This window comes from Aquila chrysaetos, chromosome 11 (genome assembly GCF_900496995.4).
Source record: "Aquila chrysaetos chrysaetos chromosome 11, bAquChr1.4, whole genome shotgun sequence".
In the NCBI taxonomy this organism is placed as follows: Eukaryota; Metazoa; Chordata; class Aves; order Accipitriformes; family Accipitridae; genus Aquila; species Aquila chrysaetos.
In genome coordinates this window covers 6,818,724-6,844,041 of record NC_044014.1, presented here as the reverse complement: position 1 = coordinate 6,844,041, position 25,318 = coordinate 6,818,724, and the positions used below count along the sequence as shown (strand labels likewise).

The 25,318-nt window shown below is 38.2% G+C and overlaps 1 protein-coding gene across 6 annotated transcripts; it reads right to left on the bottom strand.

The window, feature by feature from the left end:
• Positions 1 to 962: 962 nt before the first annotated feature.
• Positions 963 to 24,187, bottom strand: TIAL1 (TIA1 cytotoxic granule associated RNA binding protein like 1). 6 transcript variants are annotated; one of them, XM_030029802.2, is made up of 12 exons: positions 23,886 to 24,187; positions 16,802 to 16,898; positions 13,309 to 13,407; positions 12,945 to 12,999; positions 12,547 to 12,634; positions 10,568 to 10,643; positions 7,183 to 7,291; positions 6,785 to 6,880; positions 6,615 to 6,699; positions 6,201 to 6,324; positions 5,591 to 5,730; positions 963 to 4,636 (listed from the first exon to the last, which is right to left on the bottom strand). In XM_030029802.2, the coding sequence occupies exons 1-12, from the start codon at positions 23,912 to 23,914 to the stop codon at positions 4,519 to 4,521; spliced, it is 1,116 nt and encodes a 371-aa protein (XP_029885662.1). In that variant the 5' UTR covers positions 23,915 to 24,187; the 3' UTR covers positions 963 to 4,518. The 6 variants fall into 6 exon arrangements, with proteins under 6 accessions (XP_029885662.1, XP_029885661.1, XP_029885663.1 ...); XM_030029801.2 differs by having other exon boundaries at positions 13,309 to 13,458; positions 23,886 to 24,149; XM_030029803.2 differs by lacking the exon at positions 23,886 to 24,187 and adding an exon at positions 20,027 to 21,066 and having other exon boundaries at positions 13,309 to 13,458.
• Between the last annotated feature and the right edge of the window lie 1,131 nt (positions 24,188 to 25,318).

The window sequence follows — 25,318 nt, the reverse complement described above, 5'->3', positions numbered from 1 at the left end:
CAGCTGCCGAGTATCTGGGATCAGTGAGAACCTGGGATCATGCAAAGAATAGCGACTGATCCCTTGTTTTCAAAGGGAAATATTCAAATGCTATCACCCATCACTACAGAAAAGTCAGCTTACACTGAATTCCCTGACACAACTCCATTAAGTGGTTTTCTTTAGACAAACAAATACCATGCACGCAACTCTGGTGTCTTACTGACAGCTTGAATACTACGATACAAGGTAAAGCAATGTTTCTTCCCACAGTGTATCAGGAATACTTTAATAACCAAGAAGATTCAGATCAACTTTAATCAAAGCATGAGTGGCTGTGTATTTAAGCAAGAATAACTTGTATTCAAATAATCATTACTGATGTCAAATTAACTTTGAGTCATTACCCTTTAAATGTCAGTGAGCAGAGCATGTCATTCACATCCATGACCTAGATCAGCATACATCCCCAGAAAGGTGACAGAATCAGTGTTCACTCATCAACATAAAGTCCTGTTTCTTTTTAAAGTAAAACATTCAGTAAACATTTCAGCACTGTCTTTGGTTTGAAGTAATGGTAAAGGTGGGGGTGGGATTTTATCCATGTGACACTGAAACACACAAATATCTTTACAGTTTTAAACAAATCAACTGGATTCACAAAAGTTGGCTGAAATGAAACACGACAAAGACCTTCCCAGCAACTATTGCCTTGCAGTTGCCTTTTTATGAACAGAAACATTATTACATAGTGAAACCCTTAAATCTACCAACAATGAACAGGCACCACATATGATCAGAACAAATAAATTTTCACTCAGTTTCAAAAGAACAACTTCCTTTTGCTATTACAGCAGCAATCCAGATCCCAAACTGTATCTATTTATGAAGATTCAAGTTGGAACAAGGCAGTTCATTACAAACCCCCATCCACTTTTTTTGAAGTATACTGAATAAAGATTGCCTGTACCTTGCAATGTAAGAACAGTGCAACAAAATCTTTTATTGCTGACCAGGAAACAGTTCCACGTGATTAAAACAGACTTGTGCCCTTGTTCAAAAACAGTCAGATAATTACGAAGTATCAGACACTAATCATGTCCATACAGTTTAAGTCTGCTTCCTTGTGTACAAACACAAGAAAAACAAATCACTAATTTTCTGCAAAACTAAGTCTTATTCACTGTGAGACTTTTTTTGGCGAGTGAAATGAAGGAAATAGTTCTGATACAGTGAATAGCTGTCTCATGAAGTTATCTTAGTAAGGAAGAAGGTTCTGCAGCAAGAGTACGTCTGAAAACTGTTTAAAAATATACACAAGGAGGCAGGACTGATGAAAAGCTACATGTAACCTTAGATTTACAGCCTTACTACTGCAACTCTGCAAAATACAAAATGGTTTTGTATGAAAAATTTTAAATAAAACATCTTTTACATGATTGAAAATGCATAGTTTACAAGTCCAGCCTTGTATGCCTGTTGTCAGTTTTACAGCAGAGGGACAATGTTTTGACAGATGACAATACAGGATAAGCCCTTTATCACGTTTCACTTTTATTGAACATTTTCTGCAAATGCAGATTACAACCTTGCTTCAGGTTGCACGCATCAACTTAAGCCATGATAAATCAATACTTTTTGAAATCCAAATCTTAGTGGTAAGGGGTTAGGTAGTGGTTGATTTCTATAGTTAGAGAAATTACAACAGTGTAACAGTCACTCATAAAAGCAGTATGGTGCAAGAGGCTCTTTGGTGCCAAAAAATTGTCAGTGATGCATTTATGAACGCTACTGAGTAGAAAGCAATCCAAATTACAACTCCTCCTCGCAGTGCTATAGAAACATTAAAGGACACTGGAGACTCCCATATCTTGAGCAGTCTGCGAAGAAATATCACCATTAAAGAAAAGCTGTATAAAAATCAATGACAAAAGACTTAAATGAGAAAGTATATCCTATCTTTCATCCTGAAATACAGGTCAGGTATGGCCCAGCTCTCCAGCAGGCATATTAAATAATCAGATTTGAGGTGACCTACACCTTGAGACCTAAAGATCACTGCCTTAAATCTTACACCCATTTATATGGGCATTTATGTGGTAATGTACTTGCATCATCTAAATCTTCAGTAGCGCCTAAAGAACATACTGCTTACATACCAGCATGCACCCAGAACATAGTCATATGCCAAACACGTAGAATTATGTAGAAACCCCAGATTTCAAGTGAAGTCTAAGAAATCTTGAAGTAACTTGCAATTCATGTATCTACTGACTCATGATTTTTTTTTTTTTTAAACCGGGTAAGCATAACAAAAATGCAGACTTACTTGTGATTTTTTTTTCCAAACTACAATGTATAGGCCGATCCTCGCGTAGATATACACATATATACAAAATTTATAGAAAAACAAGAGTCCTGTAGACAAGATTCCTAACTTGAGCGGAAAAACACTACGTATACCATAAAGGAGAAACAGAGATAAAGGGCCAATTCTGTCATCACAAGCACTTACGGTTCCACACTAACTTCAGTCATTATTGCATGCATTAGATGCCCAGAGTTACAAGTATCTCTGGGTACAGTTGAGCCAACTGACTAAATTGCTCTTCTAGTATATCTCACTTTCAACCTGATCTAAAAGTCAAGGTACTATTTAGCATGTCAAGTAGAAGAGGAGGAAAAAAACCTCATGTGATTTGCTACAGCATTAAGTGTAGTTATTTGCACAACCTGGCTGGGTTTAACAAAACTGCAAGTTTCCATTTCAAAATCTATTCTAACTTGCAACACCTGCATGGTAAGAAACAGAAAAGATAAAATATGCAGCTTCTCAGACACTCATTTAGAACTATCATCTCTAAAATCAAACATTCTGTTTCTTTTAAAATGCAAGTTTGCTTCACTGAACTATCACTGCAAATCCTACTTTTTTTTTTTTTTTTTTAAATTGTGCCTGCCTCAGTGTATTTCAGTATACAGCTGAAACATTTGCACCCCCTAGCTGTCACAGGTAAGACACAGTACTTGTATCTAACTTACATTCATTTTCAACTTCAAATTTATTGAGGCAGTTTATATCAATGTATCCATAAAATAATTCAGAAATAACCCAAGTATACCATTTAAACATCTTCATGATTTATCCATTTACACACTCAGTACACAAACAACCCAGCCTCTGTACAGGTTCATCACATGCAAACCACCCATAAAGACAAAAACTTTAATTAAAAATAAGTCACAACTCAGTGTACTGTTTCAACTGCATCTCCATTTACCAAATGGCACATTGAATATTCTCTAAAATAAGATGTTTTTAACAATCTTGTTAAAAAATTCTTGGGCAAAATATTTCTAGACTTAAAAAACATCAAGATTTTTCAAAACACTCAAGATACTATACAACTTATAATAACCTTGAAATAGGTTTACAAGGTTGTTAACCAAGGTATTTACATACCAAATAATGTAAAGCAAAAAATTCGTATTTCTAATGACAAAAAGGTGATGCATTAAAGATTTATGAAATTAAAATTAAGGCTCTTTGTTATAGTTCTTTATGTAACTTTACATAATAGCCAACTTTGGAAATGTCAGTCTTGCACATTCTTGTCAATCTACTGCATTTAAAGCAGTAGAGTATATTAAGTATTACTTTGAATAATTACATTGCTACTTCTATGTTTGAGCATGCTTTTGAAACACTGTAATTATGAAATATTTACAATGTGTAGCCTTCAAACTTTATGTAAAAGCACAAGTATGACTGTCTGATTTGAATACAAACAACATACTTGCAAAAACGTTTTTACTTCTCAAAATTAAATGCAAAATTACTACAGTCTTAAGCAAACCAGCTCTGAAAAGTTTTAATGTGTGCCTGAATGTGGACAGTAAAAGTTATGTGAAATTACTCAGACAGTACTGTTTTTCATTTTAGACTGCACTATTCTTTGTATCAGACTGTTTTCTTTAAGCATGTAGAAAAATTAAATATTTTTTTAAAAAATTATTCCAAGACCTACATATACTTTCTGAGCTATGCCTATTGGTTTCTTGAAAAATCAATACTGTCTAGCAGGTTGTAATGATTGGTCCACAGTTTATTTCAGGATGTGTGTTCAACTAAAAGCAACTTGCTGTTTTTCAACGTCATTTCTCTTAAAAAGCACAGTGATATAAAACACTGAAGACAGAACAAAAAAAAAAAAAAATGGAATGGTAACCTAAAGATCAAATTCATTAGCCATTTCTCCTACTATATCAAAATTTGTAGTCAGAATTGTCTTTATTGACTTTATTTAATTTTTGTACACAAAGAAAAACATGTCCATATCCATCATGAACAAAAACTTTAAAAGGCAGAACTAGAAGACATTTGTGTCCTTCACCAAAGCAAAGCTGTGCTAAAGGTTCCAAACATTTCCATTTTTAAAATAAATATTTTCTTTTTTCATTGTCTACATTCCAGTCTTCAGAATGTCACTGGAAACTGCAGCCTATCATGAAATACACACTTTTAAACAGAGTCCCAGCTCACTGTGTTTGGTAGCTTGCCATACCATATCCAGCTTGGTTAGGTATTACAGGAGCACCTTGTCCCTGGGCAGGTTGAGCACCAAATCCACCCATCCAGGCAGCAGATGGAGATTGGCTTAAAAAGAAACAAGATGGTTAAAAAAAAAAAAAAAAAAAAAAAAAAAAAAAAAGAAAAAAAAAAAGAAGAAAAGAAAAATAATCATGCAAGCTAGTCAAGTTATTTACAAGATAACAGACAAAAAAAAAAGAACATACTTCCTACACTACTATTCATACCAAAATAGAACAATTTCTTCTTCTTCTCTTTAATGAGTAATTCAGGTAAAGTGCTACAACATGTGATTCTTGAAAAATATCATAAGCTTTTTAAGAACAGCCCCACAAACCTTGGGTACTAGCTGTATAGGACAACCGCCTCCAAAGGCACGTACATATGCAGGTGGCTCTAAGTCAACATCAAGGATGCAGAAATGCAAAAAAATTCCCAACACCTAATTGGCATGAATACCAGTGATCGGTTTATCAGGGCTTAATATGTTTAATTGCAAGAGATAATGAAGAATTATGTAAACAAAGAAGTTATTTTAAAAGTATGTTAAAACAAAAAGTTGTTGTGAAGACTTCCGTCTTGAAGAGATCAAGTATTAAAAGCTCACCCAAATTCTGAAATGGCACAAGTTAAAGTGTCAATATGTAGCATCTTCTCTCCAGGGTTATGAATGCTTCAGGCAAATACCTGGGCTCCCTGGCTCAGACTCTCCAGTATTCACCACCTCAATTTGGAATCCAGAAAATTTTTAGATATCAGACAAGACCACCATCCAAAACTTTACCAAAGGAGTCATCTTTGTGCCTTGACTCTCAAAACATACACATAAAATGTGTGATCGAGTACAAGTCAGAGTGACTCACCCCATTATTTGGTCCACGGTAATCATTAAACATAAGCTTTAATCATGTAGGAGTCCACCTAAGGCTTGAAACCTTGTGCAATCCTTGAACCAAATGAGCCTGAAACTCAGATATAACATTCTTGGAATATTCTAAAAAATTAAATACAATTACTCACTCTACTCCAAAACCCTGTTGATTCCATGCTTGGCCATACATTCCATATGATGGTACTTGCCACCCATTAGCCATATATTGCCCGTACTGTTGTGGATTTCCATATACTTGGCTCCATTGCCCCCACTGACTGTAATCCACCTAAGGAGAGAATAATTCACAGTACATCAGGTTCTAGAGATGGATCATGTTCCTTTTGTGCTGAAGGCAAATTTTTTGGCTATATCAATCACAGGGCTGAAACAAGTAATAATGAGATCAGAAACATAAGACATCACTGTGACTTAATTACATCTTTGTACTGAAAAAAGTATTTGAGTGTATTTTAAATACCAAAGAATATTTGGTTGGATAGTCACCTAGTCTGCAGTTAGTGAACTAGCAAGAATCAGAATTACCTCAAAGTTTCTCCCTATCTTGAATCATATCCAGAAGACAGTAACAGATACTCCATCAAAATCACTAGCCCAATTTGATGAACTGGAACATAACTGAGACAGAACATGGAATTTCATAAGAAGTCTAACGCAAAATTTAGCTATTGTAACTGGGAAGGCATTACAGGTATATACACAAGTGCTTTTGTAATACAATGAAAAGGTTAAAGTTACCTGTTGGAAGTTTTTAGTCATGTCGGGGGATTCTTTACCCCAATAACACTTAACAACATGTCCTTCAATTGTGGTTCCATTAACTGAAACAATAGCATGTGCTGCACTTTCATGGGTTGAAAATCTAAAGAATGTAAAAACAAACTAATGTTATGCTTTATAGTACTTTCACTTGAGTGTTAAAAACCAGCGACTCCATACATACAGGAAATCCAGAGAAAAAGATCTGCTTTCACAGATATTCATCTTCTCAGGTAAAAAGATTGGTGGCCACTTTTAAAAGTTCCAAATTTTTCTATGAACATATGGTGACAGCTTTTAATGTATCAGCAGAAGTTCAATCAAGTAAATTACAGAAAGATGAAACATCACTACATGAACAAAATCACAGATTTTATTTTTCTCTGTCCATACCTGACAAATGAGTAACCTTTTTCCGGAAACACCCTTATTTCCATAATCTGTCCAAATGGTGAAAAAGTCTGTCTCATAAGTTGATCTACAACATATAATGTTTTTGATTTAGTAACCATCTTGGTGTCCAAAAAGCTTCAATAATAAAAAAATAATAAAACAAATCCTACCTGTTAGCCCCGAGGCAATTCCTCCACAGTATACAGTACAATTTTTTGGACTTGACTGATTTACTACATCTTCAAACCTCAATTGTTTCGTGTTATCTATAAAGAGAGAAGGCTGTTTTTAAGCAGTAGGCTAACAGTAACCACAGAGTCCCAGATACTTACCTCGTACACAAGTATGAATTATACATTTAACAAACACATTCAATATTTTATGATAGACCAGTAGCACCACCACTACATTCATATAATATATCAAAAAAATCTATTCTTTAAGATCTGGAAGTCAAGGTAGATATGTAATTAAGTGCCATGATTTTGGCAATATTATGTTTTATTCCTCCATTGAACAGCGATGTGCAAGAGAACAAACACAACATAGCATCACATGAAGGTCTTACTTTCTTGTGTACTTTTGGGGGCTGGTGGTTTCCGTGTTGCCCAGTTAGTTCTGATCTGACGGCCTCCCAACCACTGGCCTCCCATGTGTACAATAGCATTTTCTGCATCCTAAAGAGATTAAAATAAAGATTATAAACACTTCAAAACAAGAAGCATGTACAAGTTTACTTCTAAGAAAGACTTGGTTGTCAGCTAATTCTGTTGACAAAACCAGTAACAGTACTAAAAAGATTATGAAATTCTGAACAACCACAGCAAGCAGCCAAAAATAAAGTAACATGAAGCCAATCGGTTACAGAGAAGGCCCTCACAAGTGATTTGGTAAAAACTTGCTCCCACCCTTATTTTTTACACACAGGTTAGAAGCCAACTACAATCATACACATACTACCTTTACACAAAAAACATCTGTAACAGAATATTTGAAGGCTGCCCAAAAAAGTACAAAGGTCATACAGATAGATGCCAGAAGCAATTTCTGAAATAAAACAACTATAATCTTAACTATAAAAAAAATGTATCAAATTATTTTGCCAATTAACTGTATTAAAAATGCAACACACAAAAATATATATAAATAGTAACAGATGAAAAATCAGGAAAGACTGTTTAATCAAAATACCTCACTGAAAAATTTCTCTGATGTAACCCCAGTAACGCTTATACCATGCAAAAGACAATGTATAATAAGATCTAAGTGTGTTTTTTTCAGAATCTTAATATGCACTCAACATAATAGGCCAAGTTTAGGTAGAAAAATCTACAATTCTGGGAAGGCTGAATGGTAGTTACCAAGAAACTATAATGCTGAGATACAAATAGATTGAGCACACAAGTTTCCTTTTATTCATTACTTGCACCAACCCCTGTCCCCATCCCATCCTCTCTTCTGCCCTCTGGAGGCATGCAATGTATGTCTGAGCATAGACTGCTTTGTAAGTTCTCTAAATATTGAAGTCGTTATATGAACACACACACACACACACACAAAAGAGTCCATGGCCCACGTGGCTTAACTTCTTATCTGGAGCACGAACTAGAAGACAATCTTTAGGTTCACGTTGTAAGCAGAAACATCTAGTAAGCAAGGGATAAGTTTGCTAACACTTGGAAGAAGCAATTTTTTCCCCAATTGCTTTGAAAGAAGAGAGGCAGAGCAAATAGTACATGGGTTTGAAATGCTTTTCCAAGGGCACAAAGCTTAAGAAAGAAAACGCCAAGCACAAAGGACAAAGAGGACATATGGACAAGTTAAAGGTGGGTGACTAGCATTGTCCTGCCTCACACTGAAGGCTTCCAGCTATAAACAGGTCCATCTCAAACTCAAATCACTCAGGACCTTGATCTTCCTAAATTTTAATTACACAGAGTGATCATTTTGAAGACAATACATAAATACAAAAGAGAAATTATGAGAGATCACCAATGAGAAAAAAAACCTAAGAGACAAAAACAAGCCACCAGAATTAAAAAAAAAACCCCAAAACTATTCAAGCACCCTCACTCCTAAAACATAGTAAGTTACAAACTGACTAGGAAATGAAAAAAGCTCTAATGAATCTTGCTGCCAGTCTTGAAGATCACAGCTATGACAAATATGGAATGTAGCCTGTGCTGTAACTGTTCCAGGTCAATGTAGGAGTTTAATTTTTTTTATAACTGTGGTGTGCATTAAGACCTCAGACTGGAGTACCTAAAGTCTGGGAACATATCCCACTTCCCCAAATCTAGCAGGATGACAGTAAATTCTGAAAAACAGGCCTTAAACTGCCAGCTCAGGATGGTCGTGCCATAACCCTATAGGTGCAGCTGCTGTCTGAATGAACAGCAAAAAGAACAAAAATTTTAGAAGTACTTTTTAGTATTACATTTAGAATTCATCCATTAATTTTGCAGAGTGAATACAGATTTTAAATCGGAGTTTTTGTGCCTCAGTCTTAAAAGAATCCAGTAACTTGCATTCCATGTGACTGTTACAACATTTCCCCTATGGTCACAGAAACCAAACACAACCATATGATAAGGGAAGAAGGGTACAAGGAAATAAGACATCTATTCCTCTTGTCTATTTCAGCTGCAACACAAAATAAATGAAGTGGAAAAATACACTAAATCAAGGCATTCAATTTGTAATATCTTAGGGCATTTGCAAATCTGAAGAAAAGAAATTTCAACTTTTTCTTCCGATTAAGATTCAGCTTCAGATAACTTACAGAAGATAGAAGAAGAGTCTTGACATGTAGGACTTCTGACTACACAAACAGCCTTATATGCCTAAAATCCTTAACTGTGTGTGTTTCTCCTATGCAAAATATTTCAGGAAACCAGTTTACACAGTTTTGCCATGTTGTCCCAAACATACCTCTAAACACGTACAGCTCAATTTTCCAAATAATCTTCACAAATTTCTTAACTCTGTCAAGCATTTATTTAACTTCCAAATTACCAAGAATTATTTGCTGAGTCAATTGTATTGTTATAAATGGTAGGGCATAGCACTATTTTACCAGTACTATACTGATTAAATTCTACAAATAACATCTTTAATATCTGTATCAGAAAGGGGTACTAGTCACTTGTTGGAAGCATTTTTTCCTAAGCACGCGTGACATTATCCATTACGTAACACCATCCAACGCAAAACCAAGAACAACCTTCAGTTTTACAACATGCATAAGCAAAATGCTTTAGAAGTACAGAATCACCTCTTAGCTGCAAATTAATTACTCAATACAAAGAACCATCTTAGATTTCAAAACAATCTAACAACTCAAGCAAAGGACCAGCCAAGAGCTTTCCTGAGATGCAGAGCTCAAGCAAATAAATCCAGCCATACTTCAGCGTACGACACACTTGGTTGCATTAGGTCCCCAGAAAGACTGAGCTTTGGCACGAACCGAAACCTGGCAAACACCACTGCGTAGCGTGGCACTGCGCTCCTTAGGACGGAGGGCTCCGGGATGTCGTTTTCCAGGGGCTCCTACCTTAACAGAGGGAGCCGCACTGGACCTGGCACGGTGCCTCAGCTGAGAGACCTAAAGCACTCCTGATCCCACCAGGCACCCAACTCACTGTAGGAGAGATGGTTCCACAGACTAAGCTGAACTACCCTAACACACCCGAACAAGCTTTCTACGTTCAGGAACCTTGTTTCACAATGTTATCGAATCTTTTTTCACAACGTTCTCATAGCATCGCTGTCATCTGAATTGTTTCAACCCTTAACCATAAATAACGGAAGTTTTTGACTAAAGTATGTTTGTCCCATACACGCAAATTTATTTCCCCTGGGTAAGTCTGATACCTAGTGAACATATAAACAGAGGCGCAAAACTAGAAGTAGAAAATAGGCAATTATTTTAAATCTACATTGTGATTACTCACCAGTTTGTTATAAAAAGATACAAAACCATAGCCTTTTGACTTTCCAGTTGCCATATCTTTAACTACCCGTGCATCCCTGTGAAAAGAAGCACAGCTATATGAGGGTAATATTAATAACCTGCAAAATAAAAACTAAAAGGAACCACACACACTGTATTGTGAGCATAATTTTTTCTTATAAATTCAGTTAGCCCTAAAACTACAGTCATTCCTGAACTCTCCCTATTGCTTCTTTACCTGTTAGAAAAAAGCAGTAGGACAAAAAAAATAACATGTAATAAACATGCAACCTATCCACATAACCTATACTGGCTAAAACTAGAATGTTCAAATTTGAAGTATAAGAGAAACAAAGTTTCCTTTTCTAATATTCTATTGGCTAGGGTCCTCTAAGGTTTACTGTTCTATAAATTACTGTAACAATTCTATCTAATTTACCATGCATTTTCTAAATAGTTAAATGTCTTCTGCCTAGTGATACAAAATATATGAAATATTAAAAAATCGAAAAAGAGGAAAAAATAGGAATTAAAAGGCATACATGGCCTGTTAACAGATTTCTTTATTTTTCTTGGTCAATTCTCTACCATCATTTTGGAGTTTGGGTAGCTGTAAATTTTGAAAAATTGACATTTTCAGAAATTTAAGAAAGGAGAATAAAACTAACAACAATGCTAAGCACACCAGTACGAAAACAACAAATTTACACAGAAATTTTAGTGAGTAAGTTAAAATGATTGGAAATATAGAACTGCACTGAATATAGAATGTTAAAATGTAAATACTAAAATATGTATATATAAATAATGTATAATAAGAATAAATAGAAATGAGAAAAAATCTACAACTGAGTTCCAGTGTGCACAGTTCCTTGCAGTTAGCCTTCAAGATCCTGTCCATTCTTATGAGCAATTCTGCAAAATAACCAGAATGCTATTACTTTTAATTGTGACTTGGACTTTAGAAAAACTGCAGGTCTCAGGTATAAATAATAGATTGAGAAACAGAAACCTGAATTATTCTTTTTAAATTGAAAACAGTACTACTTACCACATTAAGAGACAAAAAGCAAAGTAAACAAAATAGCAGAGGTAAGAAATAAGATTCATGATTCATTTAAAAATATGCGTACAGAACAAGAGAAAAATAAGAATTTTTTTCTTAGAAATATATTCCTGTAAAGTAGTACAAAAACGTTCATGTGCAATTTTGAAAGATTTATATAAAGATAAACTGATAGAAGATTAACAGACTTTTTTTAGCAGTACTCTTAAGGACATACATACTTTAGCACTCACAAGGATTCTTATAATTTTAAATATGTTCAATTAAAATACCAGGTGCTTTAGTATCATGTGAATTATCTATGAGAAGTTTAAAGAAACATTCTCTTAACTGGCAGAAATGTGCACATATTATAAATCCACCATTCTTTCATTTAAATATTACAATCTTAATTCATCCCCTGTTATCATCCAAAAAAGTAGATTTCATTCTCATAAGTATTAGCTTTTTTCAAAACGTTCACAAGTTATTCAACTAGCTGCTTCATAAAATTATAGTCTAATTGCCCAGTTTTCTATACTGCCTATGAAACGCAGTATGAATGCACAAAAATACACTGAGGATGCAACATATACCAGTTGTCAAGTCACTACTCTGTACACATTCTGAACAACAAAAAGTCACACTTAGGAACAGTAATTAAATTTTAATAAAAAGTTGAAGTACATTAGCATATAAATTAGGTTAAAAGCACATTGCTTTCAGCAAAACCAGAGCACAATTACATTACTGTATTTACAATCATGATAGATACTGAGATGAAACAATAACCCCCCTTTATTGCCCACCCAACATGACAAAATTAACATCAGAAAAATTATCCAAAAAGATAAGAAATAACATTTCAACTCAGAAACAAATTTTCACTGTCATATTTTCTAACTAATATTGGAAATGTTTATTACGATACTTACGATATTTTACCAAAAGGAGCAAATGCTGACTTGATGTCTTCTGTTGTTATTTCTGGACTTAAATCCCCAACGAACACATGGAAGTGATCTGAAAATAAATAATTTACTAATCAAATATTTAACTGCTATCTAAAATTTCAACTCCTGAGAAAGTGATGCTCTGCACACAGCACTGGGAACCAGGAACACCCAGGATTCCATTTGATGAGCAGCAGCAATTTAATCTGTCCACTCCAGTTTCCCCAGTTGTAAAGCAGAAACAGAAGAATTAGTTTGCAAAATTCTATTAAACACAAGATGGGAAGGAGAAAAGTTATGTTTAAATGCATTTATGACAAATTATTACCACGTTGTGAGGTATTTGTGTAGAAGTGATACTGTGGCATTACTTTACTTACTGGATGTATCTTTTTTCTGGCTACTTGGTGTTGTTGCCCAGTTTACTTTGACCTCCTGAAAATAAGTATAAGATTTAGTATAAATTCACAAAAGTCTTACATTTTATAAGTTCATTCAAGGGTGGGTTACAACTGTCAATGTTTACAAATCATCATTCAATATAAAATGCTGTCATAATTAGAATGTCACAAACGATATGTTTCCTAAACATTTCTTTTTTAAAATCAGTATTTTGAAAATATTATTCTAACAGTACTTAACCTCGGTAAACATCTTCAACAAAATGAATGCTCCACAGTTTTATTAATATTTTTACACAAACCTATATTCCTTAAATCTAAGATTACAATGTAAGCAACTTACCTTTCCCAAAATTTTTCTCCCATTCATAGCAGCTAATGCAGCAGCTGCATCTCTGTGTTCATAAAATTCCACAAAGCAATAAGGGTCATTGCTTGTATGCTGCAAAACAGAAAATCCAACAGAAGAGTTGACCCTTCTGCTATCGGGTTGCTGAGAAGAAAATCCAGGAAAATATATTACTTATAGCTAGAAACTTTAAGAATGATTTGCATTAGATTTATGAAATAGCCTTTGACATTACACTTAAATGCAAGAATTATGAAGATGGACTTTTTATTAAAGGTCTAGCAATTTCTGAAGTATAGTTTACCTTATATGAGGGCTCAGAACTTTAAGTTTACTAAACTAAAAATAATTCAACTACCAGAAAAGTGATCTGCAGACTGGATGGAAGGGGGGTGGGGGGGAAGGGAAAGAACGCAGAGAAGAACAAAAATGGTCTTCTGCCTCATATATATACTCAAAGCTCAAAATGTTTGTTCCCCAGATACATTTTCGCCAATTTTCTCTCTCCTCCTACTTAAGAAGTCCTTTCTTTTAGTTGCCTGAAACTCACTAGCGGACAACTACCTAAAAGTTGCATATTCTCAGTCTCAAGTGAAAAATGTTATACCCACCAACTGGAAAACATCCCTTTAAAAGGACTCAAAATAGTCTGACTGAGGGAAAAAGATTAATCAGTTGATTGTTACTCTGTTAAATCTTGGGCATAAACCAGTTTTTTAGGATGGCCTATCAAATAACCTTTAAAAATACTGACAAAGCTCACTGAAGTATTAAATGTACCAGAGTATTAAGTGCAAAGAACGTAAAAGTCTTCAGAAAAGTTGATCAAGTGGAAATGATGATTAGAATGCAACTTTAACATTGGATTTAATCTGCCTAAAAGATGTAATGAGTACAAAAACTAGAGCCTTACACCAAAACTACATTAACTACTCTGCATGTACATAAGATGATAAACACTTAATATTGAACAAATTATTTCTTGCATGGACAGGGAAGGGTCTAGCATGTAAAGAAACTGCTTTCTTGCATATCAACCTCCCCCAGCATCAGGTAGAGCATAGCTCTAACGCAAGTTAAGAGTAGGCCTTTACCAGTTTTACTATTTAACTTCTGAAAATTCATACACACTTACAGGAACAAAGAAATTCTAATTCTGCCCCATAAAACTGGATTGTACATCTTCAAATAGAATTCTGTCTACACCTGAACAAAGGAGGCTATTAAGATCTAATAGCTGAACTGATCACAAGGCCTTGATATACCTAAAATGATCAAGTAGTATGAAGGCATCCTTCTAAATAATGTCAGTACTAGGTGTGTCTAACTGATGCAAAATGGACAAGAGAAAATAAACCTGAGATCATAAAAAAAGAGTTTAAGTCACAACAGCCATGAAGTGCTCTAAAAGCACATTCACCCCCGATGCCCCAAAACAGTAAGCCTTAATTCGCCCCTCTTCCCATAGTATTTTCCTGCTGCAATGAAAACAAGATTTGGGAAACCCATTTGAAGCCTTAGCAGATTTAGTGCAGTTTATGCTTCAACTGAAGTGCAATTTTACTTTTAGATTGTGGGGAGGTCTTCTTTAGCACTAAGAACTTGTCTGAACATGAGAAGAGCCTCTTTTGCAGGTGCCCAGATCTTTAGTTATTCAAGACACCTGTAAACGCTAGTCACACCATCCCCCAAGCATCACATACCCCCAAAATAAACATTTGAACTAGCTAAACACTTGACGTCTTCATGTCACATATTCTACAAATGAAAAAGAGTGAGCAAACAGTTGATACACCTGGCTAAAGAGGGTGTTGGGGAGGGAAAATCATAGAAGTTTTGAGAACATTCAGGTATAAACTTGACCGATAATGGTAGTAACAATGGACAGGTAAGAACCACTTAAATGCAACTCGGTGCCTATGAAAAGTTTACAACAATTGATCAGGACAGATGGACAGTACGGACAGGTACTTTGACAGTTAAAAGCGCTGTAGCTGCGGGCCAGTTCCAGTCTAGAATCCAACCTGCACTTGCTGACTGCTTGGTGACAGGTGCTAAGGTCAGCCCAGTGCATTCACCTCCGTATGACTGAATATAGCTGCAAGTAGCTTTTTGTTTATCTACTTATTTCATAAAGGTGTCTCACTTGTTGTTTCTATGGTTATGTAAAAATCTTAAAACCACAAAGCCTAACTCAAGGTAAAATGAGTGTTGGAATTTCTCATCTGGTTCTCAAGAAATCAGACTCATACTAACATCTCTTGAACAGCTGAAGGTTGGAGCAGCAGTACCTTATTTCTGAAGGGCATATGACAAGCAAAACTGTTTCTTCAGAGAAAAAACTCAGAACTATGTTATCCTCCTGTTTAGTTATCTTTCTCCAATAAACTTATAGAAAACGTGGCAGAGCTCTTATCTTCACTAAAAAGTTTTAATGCAATGCCACATGGGAAATTATTAGTTAAGACAAAGATGAGAGTGATTAAACAAGCATCAGGTGGATAATAGGCAGCTAAAAACCAAAAAAGCAGTGTGTCACCTTGAAAGGAAAAGACGACCACAGAGGAGTTACTACTAGCGTTCCTAAAGAAGTCTGGTCGCAAGACTTGCCTTTTAATACTTTCATTAACAATCCTGACAAAAAAATGTGACTGTACTCAGGAAATCTGTAACTACTAGCACGAAGCATAAGTAGTACTAAAAAGTAGGAAGACCATACTGAAAGCCAGAGTTGAAGAACTGAAGATTAAACCTAGCAAAAATTCCAATTAGCCCCTGCCTGCTCAAAGTTTAGCAGTTATAAACACAGAAGGAAGGAAAAATATTAGGGAGCAAAAAGTTGCCTAGGATGTCTCAACGAGATCACAGAAATGGCTACCAACCCTAAATGTATCAGAGTATTTACAATGGAGAGAAGAAGTATTAATACTTACCAACACTTTGTACAAAAGACCTTATCTGGAATATTATTTTGTCACTTTTTTCCAAGAAAAAAATAATTTAAGAACAGACAGGTGCAGACAAGAGCTATTCGCACTGGCACAGAAGAGGCTCAGGAAGAGCAAAACTTATTTTGAAGGATTTTTTTTACTTTTCATTCATAGCAAAGAAGCATTTATTCGAGAGGAAAAAGAATTAGAGGCTTATGTGAAAAATGTGAAAAAGTGAAAAATGTACAAGATAGCCATGAATAATTCTTGAAAGAAGGTTTCTGATCATCAGAACAAGGTGGTTCTGAAAAGAGGGGGTAACAATCTTTTAAATGAAGTGCAATCTCATGATCAGCTGGTAAAAGGTATGTCAGGGCCACAGGCAAAAGTACAGGACTGTACACAACAACAGGTCTCTTCTGCAAAAAGCCAAACATAATCAACCCAAAAAACCCCACTATCAGTAATGTCAAAAGAAGCCCCCAACTCCATTTATTTTGCACAACTTTATCCTAAGTTACATTATACTTGCTAACCCCAGATGTGGAAGGCCTTACCTCTGTTATCATTTTACAGCTTTTGCATGGTCCAATCTGGCTGAATAACTGAAGTATAAGAACTTCAGTCACATCTCTGGAGAGGTTTCCTACATAGCTACACAGGGAAACAAGAAACCAACATTTTAAACCAGAAATTTTCATCTTTCCAAATGTAATTAAGATTTTAAAATCTTGAATTTGATTATGAAAAAATCTCCCTTTAAATATCCCAGGTATCTTAAAGACAGTATTAACAAATTATTTCATGATATAGTTTTAATGCAGCATTCATGTGGTTTCTAAATTATAAAGTTGGCCACACAACTGAGAACATGAAGCTTGATTCAGACACATTACTGGACACAGATATCTAGTGCCAATCATTTCTTTGGCAGAGAAATGTCAAACGCAGGAAGAACGTTGCTCAAGAATGTTGGGCAGAACAAGCAACCAAGTGGGCAAAGATGCTTTAAGTTTCACTTCCCACTGAGCATCTAATCCAGACTACTCCTGAATTCAGGTACGAACCTACATCTAACCCCTATTAGTTCAGTAGCAGCTATCAGACATAAACTGTGCTGCCTTGCAAGCGACCAACTCAATTTTTCTGTTTTCCTCAACATTTGGAAAGCCAGCCCACTCACCAATAGGCAATTTATGCAGCATTATGCCATAGGAATGCTCCACACAGCATCTATCTCAACAGCTACCACCTCTGTAAAACTCCCCCAAATTTTGGCAGAGTTATTTTAATATCACCCATACTTCCTGATTTTTTTTATTTATAAAATCTTAGAAATAATTCCAAGTTTTGAAATACCTATTAGATAGAGTCCTAGATTTACCCAGAAATCCAATAGCCAAGTTTTAGAACTACTTCTAGATACTCTGCTACATTTTACACTCACAAAAAGTAAAACCAGGTCACAGAGATGGCCGAGAGAGCCATGCATGCAGAACTGTATTCTTAAAAAAAAAAAAGTGACTAATTTGTAATCAAATTGTAAACAAAGCGATCAGTTAAAAGAAAGGCTTGTCACAGCAACAGAACTCAAAAGTCATCAGCACAGGGACGTTCATTATCTTTACAAGTAAGCCTGTCAAGACAAAGTATTCAAATGCAACCAGTAACACCAGCAGAACTTTTGTATATTGTTTCAACAGCTGAATCACATTTTATTCATTTTACTCTGATCTATTATAGAATGTCATCACACAGAAAGCTAAAGTCAGTCTGAGCTGTTAATACACTTCAGTGAACATAAACGTGAACCAGCATTTCTTAGCCTATGCACAAGCCAAATTCTTTTGAGTACAGCAATTTAAGTGCACACACTTCTTTTGCTTAATGGGCATCCCTTTAAAAATTTTGAGAAGCAGTTTCTGTGTTTGACAACAGGATTTTCATCTAGCTTCAGCAAAATTAAAATGGACACTTTGTTTTCATCTGAACACCACACCATGATATCAACAGATTTTTGTTTATGTTGTTATTCTTTCAACAACTATGAAACAGTTCTGCACTTTCTCAGTCAGGACTTCAATGCTACACAAGATCCAGAATGAGTTTCTTATATATCACATCACCTGAATATAGAAACATCCATTAAAAGCTTTCATGTACTCCATACTTTCTGACTAAATATGTATGAATTAATAGAAGTCATTAATAGAAGCTACATTTGCAGCCTGTACTGTTGAAGCATTTCAGTAAAGAAGTTAAAAACTACAGAATTCTGTAAGACCCATTACAGGACAAATTGCCCAGCTCATTGACTTCTCAATTCTCTATTCTGAAAACTTAGCAGTTAAACATTTATCCATACCTTCCTTCTGAAACCTTAACTAAATTTTTGCTAATCATTCACCAAGATTAAGTTGCAAATCACTAATAGTTTTAAATGGAAATATTAACTGTTGCAGATACTACTAAAATCAGATGGAAAATATAGTTACCAGTAGGAATTCCCACATAAAGCGTCAATATTGCTGTGAACTTATTACTAGTACTTGTTTCCTTTTTACGTTGTAGAACAGTGTAAGTTAACACCATGCCTTAACAGCATACTGATATAAGCACTTGTACAGTAGCACTGACATGAAATTAAATACAGTGAAGTCCTACTAACATTATTGCTACTGCAAAATCAGATACAGTAAGGAGTACAATTAACACTATAGAAAAACAAAATCTCAGCCTTTTCTGCATAATATTAATATGTATTTTGGAAACGCAAGAACTCTGAAAAGCAATCTGAAGAATTCCTCTTCGTCTGACAAAAAAAAAGCCAGGAAAAGCCATCCCTTAAAAGTCTATTCAATTAAGGTTAAGATAAATCACACTAACTGCTAGAAGAGATACTAGGTGGTTTTCGAATACCACTATGTCTTCATCAAGATAGTTGTGAGTGAGAATGTTGTATCATTAACTTTAGCTATGAAACAGGTTGCCTCTTCATAAAAATCAGCAGTGTAATTCTGGACCACCTGATTGCTAGATTCAAATGGAATGTAAAGTCCTAATGGTCCATTAATTCTCTAAATGTATCTGATAAATACTGCCTTGATGTTTTAATATTACCAGAGTCAGAAGGCATTAATACCTTTCACAAGTTGCTAACACTCTGAAACTTGAGTAATACACACGCTAAGAATACTTCACAATAAAAAGTTCATGTAACAAGGACAACACCCACAGAGACCCAAATCTCTTGAACTGCATGTAAAATACAGGAATACAAACCTCTACAGCTTTGAAACAATACACTAAAAAATACGACTTGATAGTTACTTTCACATCTTTAAGTAAAGTTGGTTGCAGTAACATTACCTCCTTCATTACAGTTAAAGATGACTTAAAAACACCATACAAGCAACCATAATCTGTGTACAACATTTGAATACTATATAACTAAGGAAAGAAATACATTCAACATAATAGGAACAGAAACCTTACCTTTCTGGAAACACAAAACTTTCCTCAGCTGATGCTAATCACCTGCCACACATGGCCAGCCTATTGGCACACCCAGTTTTCCCCTTTCTAGCTGAATTTATACATGATATAACACAGTATTTTCTATTCTACTTTATGAAACCAAAATAAGCAGAACTACACCTAAAGAAAACATGGCTTTTAACATGCTATTGCATGGTATTTCAATCTTTTTGTTTAGATACATTCTAGAGGATGTATTATTAAAACTTTAAAAAAATAAAACCCAACAGAGAAGAAGCACTTACTATACTTTTATAGGCTGTTGTCTTGGTTAATGTGACAGGGCAGCAAAAGTTGTGGCTTTTTGCATACAGGCAATAGTGTTTGTTCCCTTCTGCAAGTTTGAAGCACTTAAATACCAATTAATAAGCGCACACACAGAAAAAACCCCAAACCATATATATATATATATAGCTCCTGATATAAATTTAAATATATTACACTTTTGAATGCTGCTGACAACACAAAGAATAACAAACTGTATTTGAAATTCAGAGATCTTGTAGAATTATCTAAAGAATAAAAGAAGCACATATCAGCAAGTAATGAGTTTTAGAATTAAAGTCTTTGGCTTGAACAGAAAAATCCTCTTTGTGAAGGTAAACTGTTTTTCATTGTATCCTAGACAGGTAGGGAGGAAAGGGACATTTACAGCCACTACTTTTAGGTCCACAAAACTCCCCTACATACTATTTGGAAGAAAGATAGTAAATATGTTTTCACACTCACACAGACAACGTGCAAGAAATGGCAGATTCCATATTTAAATGAAGAAACTACGATAAGCAACAAGGTAATTGAATTGGTGACAAGTCCACAGAAATTCTAGTAGCATCTCTGCCTAGCGCCAGTGAGCTAATGGAAATAAAACGATACCAAGAGAAGTCCACTCTGTAGACTCCACTAAGCAGACAATATTCCTCCATAAGAGAACTGAACCGAAAGGAAGCGTAAGAGAAGTGAATCCAGCTCCTGGTTCACAGCTGACCTTACACACCCTATCCAAATTCCATGACACTAAGAATGTAACACGGCAAAGCTAATGACATAACTCATAGGTATTCAGTGACTGTTCCTGAAGTTTTTCCTAAAGCCACTAATAAGAACAACATACAAATTTGGAACTTTTCTTCCAGTTATCAGCGACATCCAAGAACATTTGCAACACATTAGGCTTCTGATAGTTTAGTTTTCACTTTAAAGTAGAAACAGGACTTTGATACAGCTTGTGAAGGAAGGAAATCTGACAGTACTCACAGAAAACAGAGCTTTCAAGTGTTTGATTAAAAACAAACAAACAAACAAAGAAAAAAAACCCCCCACAGAAGCCCACAGCTCATTTTAGGACGAGCTAAAAATTTACACATTGTGAATTTTCTGTATCACATTTGAACTGAGGGGTGTGACAAATCCTACAAAAAGGCCTCCCTTTCTCAAGTTATCTTCAAATTGTTTACAGCAGTAAGGAAAACTTTTTGGCAGAAAATATTGAATGTTATTCTTCACATTTCTATAAAGACCTACTAGTTATGAAATGTGAGAAATAAAAATGCAAGTGGTGTCTATTTTCTATACTAAGCCTCAGAAAATATTTTGAATTCTTAAAAGCTCATGACTGACCTGTCGTGACTGAAAACAACAGAACAGCCCTGTCAGTACTGCAAATGGAAACAATTATTATTCCTGAGATATTTAAGATGGGCATAAACATTAGGTGAACAGTCGTTAGGTGGATTTTTCTGTTTATAATTAAAAAAATTGCTTGCAAGTGTTAAAAAAGAAAACTCCTTCCTAACCTACAGGTTTAGTTTTTCTTTCCTGAAGGAATAAATGAAATACCAAAGACATTCATAAACTATCACTTAAACTATCAACCAACTGCTTATGCACATGGTCAAATAGCTAAAGAAACAATTTATTCTTCACTTACTTCCCTCCCCACTCCCACCGTAAAAACAAACAAAAACAAAGGAGTTCAACTTACAATATTATTAGTTGTTCTTGGGGGGCAGTGAGTTTTACTTGTATGAGAGATCATAACTACTATACAGGAAAAGTATTACCCAGGACAATAACCTTTAAAACACAACTTGCAATTCTGAATTTAAAGGTATTTCAGATAAAAGTAGGGACAAGAGGGAGATGTAAGAAAAGCTACAGCAGAATATTTGTGTTTTATGAAAAAAGCCCTCAAATAATTACAGGAAAGTAACCCTGCATGACTGTGGTTCCTACAAAACTACTAGGAAATGAATGTATATGCTGTTTATGAGTTTGACAAATTAGACAGTCACATGTGTGCAATAAAACATCTCGGGCAGCTGTAGAGATGCTATGTCAGACATCTTAGTACAAATGTAATTTTTTCCTTGTCAGTGACTATGGGCTAAGTCAGGTCATCAATTGATGTGTCAGTAAGAAGAACCCACTCCCAATGTAGTACCAAAACTTGTTAGCGGTAAAAGAACATTTTAAAACTTAGCCTAGATATAGCACTTATTTAAAAAAAAAAAAAAAAAAAAAAAAAAGAGGAGCCAATCAGGAAGAGAGGAACCTTGATAACAAAACTGAGTAAAATGCTGTGTAACTTTGCTCTTTTCCCTCCTCTCCTTCTAAAGCAACACTCTGAAAACTACGTCCACTATCAGGGCCAAGCCAGGTCAGACCATTTGGGTCATCAACACAAAAGGCATGTAAAATATCCTTATTTAAACCATGCATCTTGGGGAGCACAGACTAAGTACTTATACTATACCATAAACAAGTTAAAAGAACTTTTGCAGATGTAGGAAGGAGAAAAAACACAAATTGCCTCGAAAAGCCTTAAATGCCAAGTCATCATTTTGGTAGTGGAAAAAAAATTCAGAGATTATTTTACTCTGTTTCAGTAGTTTCTTTAAAGTAGCCCTCAATCCAAATTATCTTTGAAAGCCTTTCTGAAGGCTACTGTCCCAAAACCTGAATAGACAAAGATTTCATTTGCACTGTCTTGAGCTGTGTTTCTCATATGGGCAGCCTGAACGTCGTACTGTTGAGACTGCCTTTCTTACACGGACAGCCCGAACACTGTCCTGTTCATACAGCACGTAACATCCTTTGGCAACTGGAAACTGAAAATCTATGAACTAGTTACAACAATCAACAACAGAATTACGTGCTCTCGAGTGCCTCACCATACATACTAGCCCCCCTCACGTAAGTCAGTAGGACAAAGAAAACCCATCAAAACCATACCTGCAGAGTTGAAAAGAACTCAACAGCAACCAAAAAAGCTCAAATTTATAAGCAGAAAACAGGTGACAGCCACCAACTGATTAAACACTGCCTAGAGAGACACGGCCAACATACAGTTACTTCTTTTGCCAGGGCCCAAGAGGCTGTTACTGAGCCATACTGTGAAACACTGGAGGGAAAAGCAGTTTCTCCTATCCGCCCGCTACGGAGAGTCTCCTTTTGCGGTGTTCCCCGTCCCACCCACCGCAGGGAGAACACAAAGAACTTCCCTAACGCCGGGACCGCCGTCAAGGGGACCCGAGGACGGGCGACCCCGACCCGCTCCTCCCGGCGCCGGCCCCGGGAGAGGCTTGCGCCCGCAGGCCGGGCAAGCGGGGCTTCCCCCCCCCCCCCCAGGCACTGGATAGAGACCTGGTCAAATCGTGGGTCCCTTCGCCGCCACCCGGGTCTCCCCCCGTTGTCCCCCTGAACCGGGGCAACGCAAAGCCTGCGCTCTCCCGAGCCGCCCCGTCTCCTCTCCCCTCCCTCCCTCCGCTCCCCGGCCGACACCCGCTCCCCCGGCCAGCTCGGGACCCCGCTCCCCATCCCTCCCTCACACGCTCTCTCCTCACACCCCCCGCTCCGCTCCCGCCCGCCGCCTCCCTCCGCACCCACGGGGACACCCCCCCCCCCCCTCGCCGCGGCCCCGTTCCCCCCCTCTCCACGCACCCGCGCCTCCCCGCCCCCACCGCGGCCCGGCCACGCACGCCTCCGGGAGCGCATCCCCCCCCCCCCCCCCCCCCCCACACACACCGGCCCGGTCCCCCTCCGCCCCGGGCCCGCTGGGGCTTACTCCCCACCCGGAGGCCCCGCGGTCCCTTCCCCACTCACAGGGTCCTGGGCTGCCCGTCGTCTTCCATAATGGTGGGCGAGCGCCGCTCTCAGCTGCACCCGCCGGGGCAGCGCCGGAGGGGGCGGGGGGGGGGCGGGCTCCGCCGCGCAGGGAGGCGAAGGGAAGGTGAGGGTGAGGGCCCCGGCTCCCCCCGCTCCGTCTCGCCCCCTCGCCAGGTCCCGACACCGCAGCCCGAACGGGAGAGGGAAGAAGCACCACAAAATGGCCGCCGCCACCAGACACTCAGGAAGCCGCGCTCTGCGCAGCCGCGCCCCGCCGGGCCCGCTCCCTCTCGGACCGGATTCTCCTTCCCGGTCCCCGCCGCCGAGCCGCGGAGCGCGCTGGGGATCGTAGGCACTGACGGCGAAAAGGCGGCGGGACGGCCGGCGGGGGCCCACCGGCCTTCTGGGTGCTGTAGTCCGCCGGACTCTTCACCGCGCCGCTTACCCGCGGGGAGCGACGCCGGGAAGAAACTACAGCCCCCAGCATGCCTAGCGGCGCAGGGCCAGGGGGCGTGTCGGGGGTGGGGGGGCGAGCCCGGGCGGCGCGGATTGGCCGGCAGCAGCCCGGGAAGATTCGCCCGTCTGCGCCGCCGCCTCCCGCCAGCGCCGGGGCCGAGCGGGGCAGGCCCAGGGCCGAGGGCCCGGTCCGCCCGCGGGGGTGCCGGCGGCCCTCGGCCTTCAGGAGTAGCTGGGGAAAGGCCGTGGCGAACCACGGGCCCCCGGGGGTGTCTGTCCGGTGGGGGGGCCTGAGGGAACGAGGCTGCGCTGAAGTGCGGCGGTAGTGTGTGCGTAAATGACGAAAAAAAAAAAAAAAAAGGGGGGGTCTGGTACACCTCAGGGGGCCCAGCCGGTAATTGTTAATCGCGTTGCCTCCTGTTCGCCTGAGGGGAGCCCGGTTTCTACCGGAACGCGTTACTACCGCGTTGGCGAGCGGAGGTCACGGTATCACGTACCGTGCCCACATGCTAGCGGTAACGCGGCCTGCCCGTCTTCGGATACCACCGCGCGTAAGTACGGTACCACTTGCAAAGGCTGCGATCGGTAGGAGATCCGCGATGCTCAAGGGGCTCACCAAGAGCGGAGACGATGGGGAAGGAGGCCCGTCTGCCTCGTTTCGTGCCACGTACAGCGCAACGAGGTGTTTTGTAGGAACCACGCTGTAGGGCGCTGTTATTTGGGACCATGAAACCAACCTCTGTCGTAGGCACAGAAGAAAGCGCCGTTAATTAGCGCTTTGAACCCCGGACAGGGGTGGTATCACAGAGCAGAACTCGGTGCCTGCGACTGGGACTCGGGACAAACGACAACGGAGCCGTGGCGATGCCTCAGAGAAGTTTCGAAGGAAGAAGCCTTGTGCGTTATCATCCTTCGTCAGCAATTTCAGCAGAGGCATCGAGCAATGGTTTCTGGAAACCCTTCTCCTGGAAGCG

What these genes read in the sequence shown, in the direction of transcription:
- TIAL1 (XM_030029801.2), bottom strand. Translation starts at nt 23,914, where the DNA reads ATGGAAGACGACGGGCAGCCCAGGACCCT. An exon ending in GGAGAAAAATTTTGGGAAAG is followed by an intron (nt 13,000 to 13,308) that starts GTAAGTTGCTTA and finishes ACTTATTTTCAG; the next exon opens with GAGGTCAAAGTAAACTGGGC. An exon ending in CAACAGGGTTTTGGAGTAGA is followed by an intron (nt 4,637 to 5,590) that starts GTGAGTAATTGT and finishes TTTCTTTTTAAG; the next exon opens with CCAATCTCCATCTGCTGCCT.